The sequence below is a fragment of the Lycium barbarum genome, chromosome 11 (assembly GCF_019175385.1).
Source record: "Lycium barbarum isolate Lr01 chromosome 11, ASM1917538v2, whole genome shotgun sequence".
Taxonomy (NCBI): Eukaryota; Viridiplantae; Streptophyta; class Magnoliopsida; order Solanales; family Solanaceae; genus Lycium; species Lycium barbarum.
The window spans coordinates 116,881,396-116,894,592 of NC_083347.1; the positions used below are offsets into that span (position 1 = coordinate 116,881,396).

General features: G+C 36.4%; 2 protein-coding genes across 2 annotated transcripts; both read left to right on the forward strand.

Annotated features, from left to right (window-relative positions):
• The first annotated feature begins 532 nt into the window (after positions 1-532).
• LOC132617035 (probable dolichyl-diphosphooligosaccharide--protein glycosyltransferase subunit 3B) lies at positions 533-3,060 on the forward strand. The gene is made up of 2 exons (XM_060331900.1): positions 533-1,172; positions 2,390-3,060. The coding sequence occupies exons 1-2, from the start codon at positions 599-601 to the stop codon at positions 2,824-2,826; spliced, it is 1,011 nt and encodes a 336-aa protein (XP_060187883.1). The 5' UTR covers positions 533-598; the 3' UTR covers positions 2,827-3,060.
• Positions 3,061-3,191: 131 nt separating this feature from the next.
• Positions 3,192-10,817, forward strand: LOC132617034 (uncharacterized). The gene is made up of 4 exons (XM_060331899.1): positions 3,192-8,355; positions 8,949-9,061; positions 9,139-9,255; positions 9,663-10,817. Exons 1-4 carry the CDS (start codon positions 8,254-8,256, stop codon positions 10,585-10,587), a joined length of 1,257 nt encoding a protein of 418 aa, XP_060187882.1. The 5' UTR covers positions 3,192-8,253; the 3' UTR covers positions 10,588-10,817.
• Positions 10,818-13,197: the final 2,380 nt, after the last annotated feature.

Below are 13,197 nucleotides of genomic sequence, written 5' to 3' on the forward strand. Positions count from 1 at the left end.
CGGCGGAAATCTTGGCTCCGCCACTGGTTGTAGGATGGAAGAGTTGTGATAAGGACAAACCCTTTCCGATCAATCAGAATGAAGTGACATGACTATATTTGATTGACCGAAACATGCCACTTGTACACGTAACACATCTTTATTAGCTTTTGATTTGACTAGGCATGCTGTATCATTCTAACAATTCTTTTGGCTACTTCATTTGACTTAGTGTGCCACCCAAAAACAAAATCTAACGAGTCGTATCAGATTTTCGTTTGTATGATTACTTCGATCAACTTAAAATATTCTTGATATGATTAATTGAAATTAACGTCATCTATGATTTTTTCTATAAATAGAATTTCCTTCTAAAACTCGAAGCCTAGACATTTGATTAAGCATAAAAAAATATCAACCATCAATGCTAATTCTACTTCATGGCCCTACGTACCTTCCCACGTGTCACACATTTATTAGCTCCTCTTACAACACACAATATCCTAGTCAGACATCAACCCGACCCGCCTGCCTTTTGACTCCAGACTCAACTCAAGTCTTCCCTTCCTACACAAAACCCCCCCTTCTTTTCCCTAAATCTTCGCAGCTTACACAAAAAATGGCGATCTCCAAAACTCTGTTTCTCATCGCCATTGTACTACTATTCAACTCTTCCTTTTCCTCTTCACATAACGACATTCTCTCAGACTTAACAAACCTCCGATCCCAATCACCCACAGGAGTAATCCATCTCACCGATCAACTCCTCCGTCAAATCCTGACCGTTAAAACCCCGCGTCCATTTTCATTCCTAATCTTCTTCGACGCCAAACAACTCCATTCCAAACCCGAACTCTCACTACCCACTCTCAAAGCCGAATTTACCCTTTTAACCTCTTCTTTCTACACTAACAACCCGGAAAGCAGTAAAATCTTCTTTTTTACTATTGAGTTTGGTGAATCACAAGCTTCTTTTGGGTTATTTGGGGTTAATTCGTTGCCTCATTTGAGGTTAGTGCTGCCTAATGCGGTTGATGTGAAAAAAGATTCGATTCAAATGGAGAGGTCGGATTTGGGTAGATTGGCGGATTCGATGGCGGAGTTTGTTGAGGCGAAAGGGAAGATTAGTGTGGGTCCTATTCATAGACCACCTATGATTTCCAAGAAACAAATGACTATGATTGTTCTTGCAGGTAATGGCCGGGTCAAAATGGGCTGAGTTAATCGGGAAATATGTCTATTTTTTGAAAATATTTACAGCCATGTAGGTCATACTTTGAGTTTGTTAGCTGATTTAGCTCATATTTGTGTATAAACACCTTTTATATACTTTATACATGGTTGATACATTACATATAATGTTCCCCGGGTATGCTACATGTATGATTTCCAAGAAACAAATGACTATGATTGTTCTTGCAGGTAATGGGCGGGGTTGGGCTGAATTTGGGCGGGTCAAAATGGGCTGAGTTAATTGAGAATTATGTCTATTTTCTGAAAATATTTACTCCATGTAGCCCAAATTTTTAGTTTGTTACCCGATTTGGCCCATAATTGTGTATTAACACCTTTATACACTTTAGACATGATTGTTCTTGCAGGTAATGGGCGGGTTGGGATGAATTTGGGCGGGTCAAAATGGGCTGAGTTAATTGAGAATTATGTCTATTTTTTGAAAATATTTACGCCATGTAGCCCAAATTTTGAGTTTGTTACCCGATTTAGCCCATATTTGTGTATAAACACCTTTTATACAGTGTATACATGGTTGATATATTATGTATAATGCACCCCCCTCACCCCCCTCCCCCGGGTATAATGGGTTACATGACGTAATAATGTATGTTGGGCTGTATAATTTTGAAATGGCCTAAAAAGCGGGTCAAAACACAACCTATCCAATTTTTTGAAAATATTTACGCCATGTATCCCAAATTTTGATTTTGTTACCCGATTTAGCCCATATTTGTGTATAAACACCTTTTATACATGGTTGATACATTATGTATAATGCACCCATCCCCCTCCCCCCCCCCCCCCCCCCCCCCCCGGGTCCCCCCAGGTATAATGTTGTATAATGGGTTACATGACGTAATAATGTATGTTGGGCTGTATAGTTTTGAAATGGGCTAAAAAGCAGGTCAAAACACAACCCGTGCAATTTTTATTAGTTTTAATTGCTTTATTTGTTCTTTTATAATTTTTAATACCTAATAAAATTATTAGTTTTTCTTTGTTATGGCTATATATAACATATCAAATAAAAGAAAATGTCTTTTTGGAAAATATTTTGACAAGATTTCTCATGGATCAATTTGAGCTAAATATCAGCCCAAATTTTGATGGACTGAGCTAATAAATGGGTGGGTTATGATTTTATGAGCTAAAATTTTGCGACTTCTACTTGCAGGGTTGATTTTGAGTCCTTTTTTGGTGAAAAAGATTCTCTCTGGAGGTACCCTTTTGCATGATAAGTACGTATGGATGGCAGGGTCGATTTTTGTGTATTTTTTCAGTGTTTCGGGTGCAATGCATAATATTATTAGGAAAATGCCTATGTTTATGATGGATAGAGAGGATCCATCGAAGTTGGTTTTCTTTTATCAAGGATCTGGAATGCAATTGGGAGCTGAAGGGTTCGCGGTCGGGTTCTTGTACACGATTTTGGGATTGTTGTTGGCTTTTATGTGTCATGTTCTCGTTCGCCTAAAGAATAGGACTGTGCAGAGGGTGTTTATGCTTTTTGCGCTGTTCATTTCGTTCTGGGCTGTGAAGAAAGTGATTCAACTTGATAATTGGAAGACCGGGTACGGTATTCATGCTTACTGGCCTTCAAGTTGGAATTGATAGTAATCTAGTATTACTGCCTGCTGTTATTAGGTAAGAGATCTGTATCCAGTTTATATTACATGTCAGCTAGCTTAATTTCGAACCTTAAGTAGTTGACGGAAAAGTTTTAGCTTCTTTTAAGGTGGATGGGTTTTGTGATTTATATGGAAGCATTTGTGTTTTAATTGAAACTTTGATAAATGGATTATGTACAATTTGCACGAATTTTGTAATCAATCTGTCCATTTGGTATCCTGCTTTGACATGTATTTTGTTTTGAATTCTTTGCTCACTCTCATGCTATGTTAAGTGATGTATGATGAGAAATCAGGCAACCTGGGCTTTGGTTCAATGGAAAAGGTTGTACATTTCCGGATCTGTGGTAGGTGCATGTCATGAGTTTGAAACCAAGTCCGGTATTTAAGCTGAGAAGGGTAGAGTGGGGGCCCATTATGACTGAATTTCGTAGCTAGAAACAGCGGTTTCTCTAAATAATGATAAGGTAGGTGGTTCTGTTACCATTCTCAAAAAAAAAAAAAAAAAAAAAAAAAAAAAAAAAAAAAAAAGAAAGATGATAAGGTAGGTGGTTGAGTAGAGAAAAGTTAAAACTTGATATTAAATAGTTGAAATGCTGGTGATTACCACATACTATCATCATTTTAGTCTCTTCTATGTGCTATGGTAGCCAAAAACATGGCAAGATGAGGGTAGTTGTTGTGTCAATCTAGTGTCTTCAATGAGCTTTCATGGCCAAAAACATGACAAGATGTTGATAGTTGTTGTGCAACCATAGAGGTGTCAAATTACACCTCGTAGTCTTCCATATAGTTAAAAGAATGGCATTTAGTGTATTGTTGCTTAAGAGGTTACCAACATTCTGATGTCATCAAAAAAAGGTTACCAACATTCTGTTGATGAGATAGTTTGCCTTGGATCATAGACTTTGAGTGATGATAAGAAGCACTATAAACAGTGGAATTATTGCTATAAAACCTAAACATGGAATTATTGCTATAAAATCTACATAGTGCCAACATATTCCTTCTTAACTTAGCCCACGCCCTATAGTTAAAAGAATGGCATTTAGCGTATTGTTGCTTAAGAGGTTACCAACATTCTGTTGATGAGATAGTTTGCCTTGGACCATAGACTTTGAGTGATGATAAGAAGCTCTATAAACAGTGGAATTATGGCTATAAAATCTACATAGTGCCAACATATTCCTTCTTAACTTAGCCCAAGCACGCAAGGGTGTGGCCCAGTGGTCAATGAATTGGGTTAAGAACTATGGGGTCTCTGGTTCAAATCTCAGCGGAGGCAAAAACACTAGGGGATTTCTTCCCATTTTCCAAGCCTTGGAGACCAGAGTTACCTTGTACATGTGCTGGTGGGAGATAGCAGACATCCCGTGGAGTTAGACAATTGGTCGAGGTGTGCGCATGGTGACCCGGACACCACAATTATCAAAAAAGAAACTTAGCCCAAAATTACCGATGATCCTGTTTGATATTAATGGAGGCTATTTGGTGACAGTACATTTTTAAACTGCGAGAAGATAAATGTAGTATTTAAGCTGTACGTAAGCTGCAAGGGAATTATAATATCCCAGCTGAAATTGGAGTGGACCAAATATTTGGTCTTATTGAACCTGATGCTATTGGGGCTGGTGGTTTAATATGTTGCTAATCAGAGTCACTGCAGCTAATAGTTCTAGATTTCACGGGGGTGAACATGAAACCATGTAGAACTCGAAGAGATTGAAGAGTAGGATGAAAATTGCCGCTAATTAGGTTCCACTTGTAATAAAGATATGACAACATAGAATTTTCAGATTCATGATGTTTCATGACATTGTGGTGAAACTATGAAATTGACACGCGAAAGAACGTAAAGGGGGAAAAGGGTCCAGCCAGACTGCAGCTCGACAGTATAGAAGTGTACTTAAAGAATCTGGAACCAATAAATAAAATTTCCCTTTCCAAAACAAGCATCAAAGTTTAAGGGATCTAGAAAATGACTTAGGATTAGACTTCTTTTGAAAGGATAGAAGCACTTGCAAGGTAACCTAGAGAATAAACAGAATTTAACATAAGCTGTGTACTTGCTTTTGAATATGTTGTGAAACTTAAATATATAGTATCTTTTTTTTCATTTAACCATAAAGAACACAATTTATAGTTAGTGGTAATATATTGTTTTTGACAAGGTATGTTCGTAATAATTTTCCGGAAACTTGTTTTTGTTAGTAACTAGCATGTGAATTCAACAGTTTGAAAAAGGAAAAAATTTAATGTGGACTGAAGGAACTTTAATAACACGGAAGTCTCTCAGGAATCTTGGATCATTTCAGTCAGTTAAGCGGAACTGGTACAGAAATAGGTGCTTTTTCTACATTTTTTACCTTATTCATTGGGGGTTTCAAGAAGACCTATGTGGGGCTACATAATTTTACTTGACCTTCTAGTTACTATTGCTGCTAGACAATGGAAATGATAGAGACTATGTTACTCGGACTCTTCAAAAATGGACACGGGTGCGTGTGGGATCCTCCAAAAGCAGTGGATTTTTGAAGAATCCGACACGGGTGCAGCATCATTTTTGGAGAGTCCGAGCAACATAGGATAGAGAAGAATGGGCTTGCAAGTTTGCACTTTTGAGTTTATTACTACGGTCATCTTGAGAGGGAGTCAGAGGCTCAAAGCAACACCTTATCTTTGTTATATTCTTACATTGCTGTTGCTGTTATTGCTTTGGGAGATTGTTAGCCTATGATTATAGTAGCTTTTATAGGGATAACCAGAAAATTGGAGTAAGTAGATACAGACATATCTAAGGTGAGACGGAAAATTGAACCAAAAGAGCTGCCAATTTAGAATATCATTTCATTTTTCAGTTAGGATGGACTTAATGGTGTTTGAGCAACCGAACTTCCTCTCCAGTATTTTCTTCTGGAGACTTTCTTCTGGTAACTGTGGTGGTCTGGGCCAGCTTGCCCTCACCCCGATTAATTCCACGGGGTACCTAATACTTCCCACCAGCACAGGTATTGGGTTACTCTGTTCACCAAAGTTTCGTCGGGAGATATGTTTTGCTATCTGAGTAACTGATGTTCCCTCTATTTCATGGCCTTATTTGTTTTGTACCGTGAAGGGGAAACTTGGAGCACCAGTAAAGTTGGGTCATGGTGAGACGTAGAATCAGCCATTGATGCTTGCGTTAAGGTAGGCTGCCTCACACCCCTTAGGGTGCGACCCCTCTTCTGACCCTGTGTTAATGAGGATGTCCATTTACCGAGTTGTCCTTTTAGTTCTCTTAGTACTCTTGTTCAACTACCCGTCTGTCTGTAGAATTTGTTGGGTGTCATTTTTGTTATCCAAAGTTCAGATCTAGCAGGGGGAAGAACTTGTGAACCTGTAGGGCTGTATTAATAATCTTGGGCATGCAATTGAGGAAGAGTATTAGATGTTGGAAGTGGTTTCAATCTTTATACGGGCTTATATGATTCTTCTTGTCACATTCGAGTCTGTCTAGTGTCAAAGTTTCAAACTGTTCTAGCGTCAGAATGCTGGAAGTATTTTAAGCACAAAATGACTTAGACATCCAATGCTTATGGCCATGAGCACACAAACCAATTTGAGGTATGTGGTCATACAAGATTTGGCTCTCAAAAGAAAAAAAGAAAAGGGAGGAGAGGGGTCAGTGTTCGATTGATATGACAAAGGGCTTTGATATATGATTAAAATGAGAGGACCTGTTACCATTTCCAAAAAAAATAAAATGAGAGGAGGTCGTCTCAGATAATTTGATTATGTCTTCAGTAGACTCTCTTTTTAAAGCATTTTCCTCATTAAACTTACACTCGTGTTGGGAGAATGGAAATGAAGAGAGAAATGATATTCCTCAGTTGGAGGGGAAATCCATTTCCTTTTATATCTGTCTTAATTGTTACTATTATTAACTGCTTCAATTGATACTTTGGAAATTATTATCAACTCTAGAACATTCAAAATTTTCATCAAATCTTCAGTACGAAACACTGTCAAATATCTGACACTAATGTCAAGTATTCTTTTAACAGCCAAACACTAAAAACATTTCCCGTAAAGTATTTTCCTACTACAAAAAGGTAAAGAAACAGAAGTGGTGGACAAGCGTTTAATATTAGTTATTGATTAGATTCTTATTTTATTGGTCACTTTAGAAAGCCAACAAGATATTGTGTTTTTTTTTTTTTCCAATTCCGAACTTATTACTCTATGAAGATATATAATCGTCAGTTATTGATTTTAGTAAATAATTTTTAAAAGGTTAGAGGTAAAGGCAATTTCCTCAAAATTCGTTATTATTGATTTTAATAAATAATTTTAATGAGTATGCTTTACCTTAAACGACACATAAGATAATTGGGAGAGTGTATTTCTCAGAGTTTGGTACACATCCACACGAGTAACCAACAACATATCGGAGTGAAATCTTATTAAGTGGGGTCTGGAAAGGGCATAGTGTACGCAAACCTTATCCCTACGAGGTCGAGAGGCTGTTTCCAATATCCACACGAGTAACCATACTCTATAATTCGTGGAGATTTGGACCAAAAAAGTTACTCTTTGGAACAACTCGAACTTGGAGCTTTTGGGACTAAAGCTGAGGAACGATTTACCCACACAATTCAAATAACTCAGGTTTTTCTGGTTTTTATTTTTGAACATTCAAAACTAAGCCAAGAAATCAAATTTTTTAATCTTTAATCCAAACCAAACCGAAAAACTAAATCAAATAACGGAAAAATTTCAGACCATTTTGATTTAATCGGAATAACGCACCCCTTACCGGTTGCCAAGCTAATTTTAACCATATAAGGTGTTTAAATGTTGAAACTTCTTCTTTGTCCAATTTGCAACTAAAATGAATTATCTTGCATCTCTAGTATTTTTGTCCCGGTGGATTCTTTCTCAGTTAATAAATGTCTGGAATCGAGAGTTACTAATTGGTGGAATACTGGACAATATGATACTTCAAATTCGGGAATTAAAGAGTTTTAGAAAGCGTTCTTAATGAGAAAAAAGTGTGAATAAAGGATTCCACTGAATTGAATTGGGCCATGAATCTAAAAAATGGTGAAAATTCTTATAACTGATAAGATCCAAATTATATAGTGGGGACATAAATCAAGTGGTTCAATTAAAAAAAGGCAAGAAGCTTTTATTAGTACTTAGTACTTATCAATATGCTAATGATTTATTTATCAAACTCAGTGCTACTGACAACGCCAACAACGGTCAATTTTTTCATATCTCACTTAAAAAGCCTTGAATACCGTTGTGTTCCAAAAATTCTCCATTTTTTCTCCTGTTTTCTTCTTCTATCACACATCCCCATCATCATCATATTTTCATATTCATAAATTCCTCCATTGAAGAGGTTGACCATAAAGCAAGAAAATAAATGAGGTGCTTTACAGCTTGCTTTCGTACTAATTCCAATTACAAGAAAATTACCATAAAGCCATGTAGTAGTAGTCGTAGCATCTCTCCTAAAGCTCTGCAGGTACGTGATACTCCCCATTTACTCTTGTATTCTTAGGGGTCGTTTGGTTTAGAATACATTTATCCCAATTATAATCCCGAATTTGTAAAGGCAGACTCAGAATTTAAGTTTTATGATTTCAACCTTTAAGATTCTTAGCATTAATTTCATTATGTTATGTTTTTACTCCCTCTGTTTTAATTTATGTGAACCTTTTATTATTTACGGAGTCTACGAATTGGTTCTTTGATCACGTTTTTTTTTATATTTTTTCTAAATTATCTAAATTATAATTATCATGACTTATAATACTTTTAATATAGTTTCTAAATATATAATTTCTATTGTTACAAACTTGATAAATCTATGTCAAAATTTAGAGAGACTATATGTTTATGCTGTCGGGGAAAATATTGGGTTCAATATCAACCCTATACAGCCGCCTCTGGTTCATGTTTTTTTATATGGGATAGCTAATATTAAGACCAATAATCAAACAATGGATACAATCTCAAATTTATACTAATTCCAGTAACCAAACGACCCCTTAGTTAAATATTGTTCGTTTTTGGAGTTTGATTAACTTGTCATGCTTTTCTTTTTGTCTTTTAAAGAGTTTGGTCGAGACCCACGAAAATGGTGAAGCTTCCTTATCCATTATTAATGCTATAAAAGAAGAAGCTCGGCACAAGATTGCAAGCCCCATTAATCTGTTTGAAGAATCCAAGTAAGATTTTTTCTTTTAAAAAAAAAATAAATTCATTTTTTGTCTTTCTTCATTCACTCAAATACTTGGAAAAACAGGGATACGGAGGAAGAAGAGTTGAATAAAAATAGCAGAAAGAATTTGCTCGAGATCCAAGAAAATGGTGAAGCTTCTATTAATGCTACCAAAGAAGAACCTGAAAATGAAGAACCCAAGTAAGATTTTTTTTTTTTTTTTTTGAGATAATGGTCAAAAACACAGTTGAACTATCATTTTTTCGCGAGTTTCATACCCAAATATTAGTTGTTTCCTTTTCCTACCTGAATTATCTATGTATTAAAACACATATAGTTGAGTAGATGGTGATAGTTCATGTAGGAAAAGGGAATGATAGGCCTAGTCAGCTTCGAGGTGTGATTTAATACATGTATGGTGATTTAAAATAGAAAAAACATAGATGGTGATAGTTCGGTAGAAAATCGGAACAACTCATAGTTAGGGTGTGAAAACGTAATAGTTCAGGTGTGTGTTTTTACCGTTAAAATATTCTTTTTTTAAAATTTTTTGAAAAGCTCCAATTTTGCGGTTCTTTATTCTCTCAATTCTTTAAAAAAAAAAACAGGAATAATGAGGAAGAAGAGTTGAATAAAAGCAGCATAAAGAAGGTTACATTTGATCTAAATGTATCAATCTATAATGAAGAATTATTAGCAAACCAAGAATCTGCAAATTGCCTGGAAGAAGAAGAAGAAGTGAACGAACTTTCAAATTCAAGCGTGTCAAGCTATATATCTTATGATCCTCCAAACCATAGATATCATTGCTGCAGAAAGAGCGATGAAGGATTCGAAAATATTGATCTCCAAGATGATGCCAACAATAACAATAATGGAAATGAAATGATTCAAGAAGAGTCGTCTTACGAGTCTTTATTTTCGCTCTCCATAGATTCTACTAGGAGAAGAAACAATAATCCAACACCAGAAATGGATGAAAATAAGGAGGTCAATAGTCCATTTAAGCAATCTATCAAATTTAGTGCTAAACATCAGATCAGCCAATTATCAGGGTTGAATCCAATTCAATGCAAAGCAGGCCCCATTACAACCCCGGCCTCACCATTGAAAAAGAAGAATCACGAGAAGGAGAATATTGATATGAATCTTCTCGACTTCAGTATTACGTATAATAAACGTGTACAAAAAGAGCCTAGTTTGAAGTGCGAGGAGAATGAAATCGCGGTTGATACTAGCCTTTCAAGTTGGTTAGTCGAATCTTCTCAAGACGACAACAACAACATACCCAGTGTGGTTCCACAAGTGGGGTCTGGAGAATCTTCTCAAGATGATACGTCAAATTCCAAAACGGGTGATGGTTCTGTTGGTAATTCACCTTCGGGCAGGATCATGAAATTCGATGATAGATCAATTTTAGGAGAGCTCAAAGATGAAAAAAAGCCCATTATAATCGGGACTGTTGGGAGCTATTTGAGACGTACAGGGCAGACTACTACAGTGTATTCAAACTATGGCATTTCATCTTGCTGAGGCATTAGCGTGCGCGCTCCCGGAGGAGGTACCCGGTGTTTTCACTCCCTACTATTTTTTAGTTTGCTTATCTTTTTTGCTGTTTTATTTTGGTAAATTCTGATTTTTGTGGCTATGATATTTTAGCCACATTCAATTAATTGAATTGTGCACTTGTGATCATTTTGATTGTAAATATTCACAAATTTTCTATAATTATTAATTGTTTCATCACGAAATTATTACTGTAATATGTTTTTCCACACTTGACGGTAGAATAGTTCTACAGATGGTCAAATACAAGACATTTTCTACATGAAGTGACAAAAAATACACATTTTAATTACATGAAGTGACGAGCTACGTATAGCATGTTGGGCAACCAATATAATAGCCAGCTAGCTTTACCAGTCCGAGTGCATGACACAATAGTACTCGCCTCATACGCCATGCCATACACTCAGGTTGACGAGGATGGTGAAGATACATGGATATGGTTAGAGGTAGGGGCGGTGGTAGGCCTCCAGATAGAGGCAGGTGCATGTCGAGAAGTGAATGCTCCGGCTATTAGGAGGACTAGGCCCGATACCAGCCCGTTTGTATCCTAGTTCCCAAATGATGATGACAATTACAATTCGGATTCATCAAGTTATGGCCGAGGGTTCTTTCTGGAACAGCCTCCCTACCTCCCAAGGTAGGGGTAAGGTCTGCGTACACTACCCTCCCTAGACCCCACTTGTGGAATTACATTGGGAATTACATTCAATTAATTGAATTGTGCACTTGTGATCATTTTGATTGTAAATATTCACAAATTTTCTATAATTATTAATTGTTTCATCACGAAATTATTACTGTAATATGTTTTTCCACACTTGACGGTAGAATAGTTCTACAGATGGTCAAATACAAGACATTTTCTACATGAAGTGACAAAAAATACACATTTTAATTACATGAAGTGACGAGCTACGTATAGCATGTTGGGCAACCAATATAATAGCCAGCTAGCTTTACCAGTCCGAGTGCATGACACAATAGTACTCGCCTCATACGCCATGCCATACACTCAGGTTGACGAGGATGGTGAAGATACATGGATATGGTTAGAGGTAGGGGCGGTGGTAGGCCTCCAGATAGAGGCAGGTGCATGTCGAGAAGTGAATGCTCCGGCTATTAGGAGGACTAGGCCCGATACCAGCCCGTTTGTATCCTAGTTCCCAAATGATGATGACAATTACAATTCGGATTCATCAAGTTATGGCCGAGGGTTCTTTCTGGAACAGCCTCCCTACCTCCCAAGGTAGGGGTAAGGTCTGCGTACACTACCCTCCCTAGACCCCACTTGTGGAATTACATTGGGTATGTTGTTGTTGTTGTTGTTTTATTCATCAAGTTATAGCTCAGATAATCCCCTTATGCCAATTTTGATACAGTCGAATACAAACCCCACCTACTAATGGACCGAGATGATAACTTTCGTTTGGTGCAACACTCTAATACATGTGAATATTATTGAGGCCTTAGACATTAAGATATGACGAGTCCCATCGACTAGTTAAGGATTCAGGGAATCTTGATGCTCCTATATATACCAAGAAAATAATAGGATGCTAATAAGGCATTGCATATACTATGTTCTAAAAGTTCCAGAAGAACAAGCTAGCAACGACAAATCAATCACTGATGGAAATTGAAAGGAGAAATGTGTTAGAGAATGAAGAATACATTTCTGAAGATGATATGCCTAATAAATACTCTTAAAGTCCTTAAGTGGTTTATGTTACTTGAAGCATCATATGCATGCTAAATATGTGTATCTTTTGCAATGTCTAAATAGTTGAATGTACCATGTAAGTTAAATATCTTGAAATGCCGTATTAATTAAGTAAGTTAAATATCTTGAAATGCCGTATTAAATAAGCGATTTGTAGTTTTATACGTTTCAACGAAGGAACAAAATTGAAAAAAAATAAGTAATTAAAATAAGTCTTCTACATTCATAATAACAACAAATACGTAGTACAACATTACAAATGAAAATACTTAATAAAATATTATTAAAAAATCATTAAAGCTATTGTGTATGGTTGTTATTCCTGCCTTTATATTGAATTTATGTGAACCCATAACCGGCCCTTTACATCTGCCATTGAGAGGAATACTTACTACTTCACCATAATTGGTGATGTCTATAAGTAATTCATGAATAATCATCATGAGTTATGGAAACCGGTTTAAATTCAATATAGCTTTTGCTTATGCTATGTACATATACGTATTAAAAAATTCACGAAATATATTATAAATATTTGGTTGTGAACCCATTTATTATAGTAGTATTAATTTAACGGAAAAAGCCTAAATATGTCATCGAACTATCGGTGCCTAAATATGTCATCGAACTATCGGAAATGACTCATTTATGCCACTCATCAATAGTTTGGCTCATTTATGCCATCGAACTATCGGAAATGGCTCATTTATGCCACTCATCAATAGTTTGGCTTATTTATGTCATCACTCGTTACCAAAATGACTCATCCATGCCATTTTTCATTAATGCCAGTTTCATAATACCTGATATGACACGTGACCTCCAATTAGAGGTCTACGTCGTTTAACTAAGCC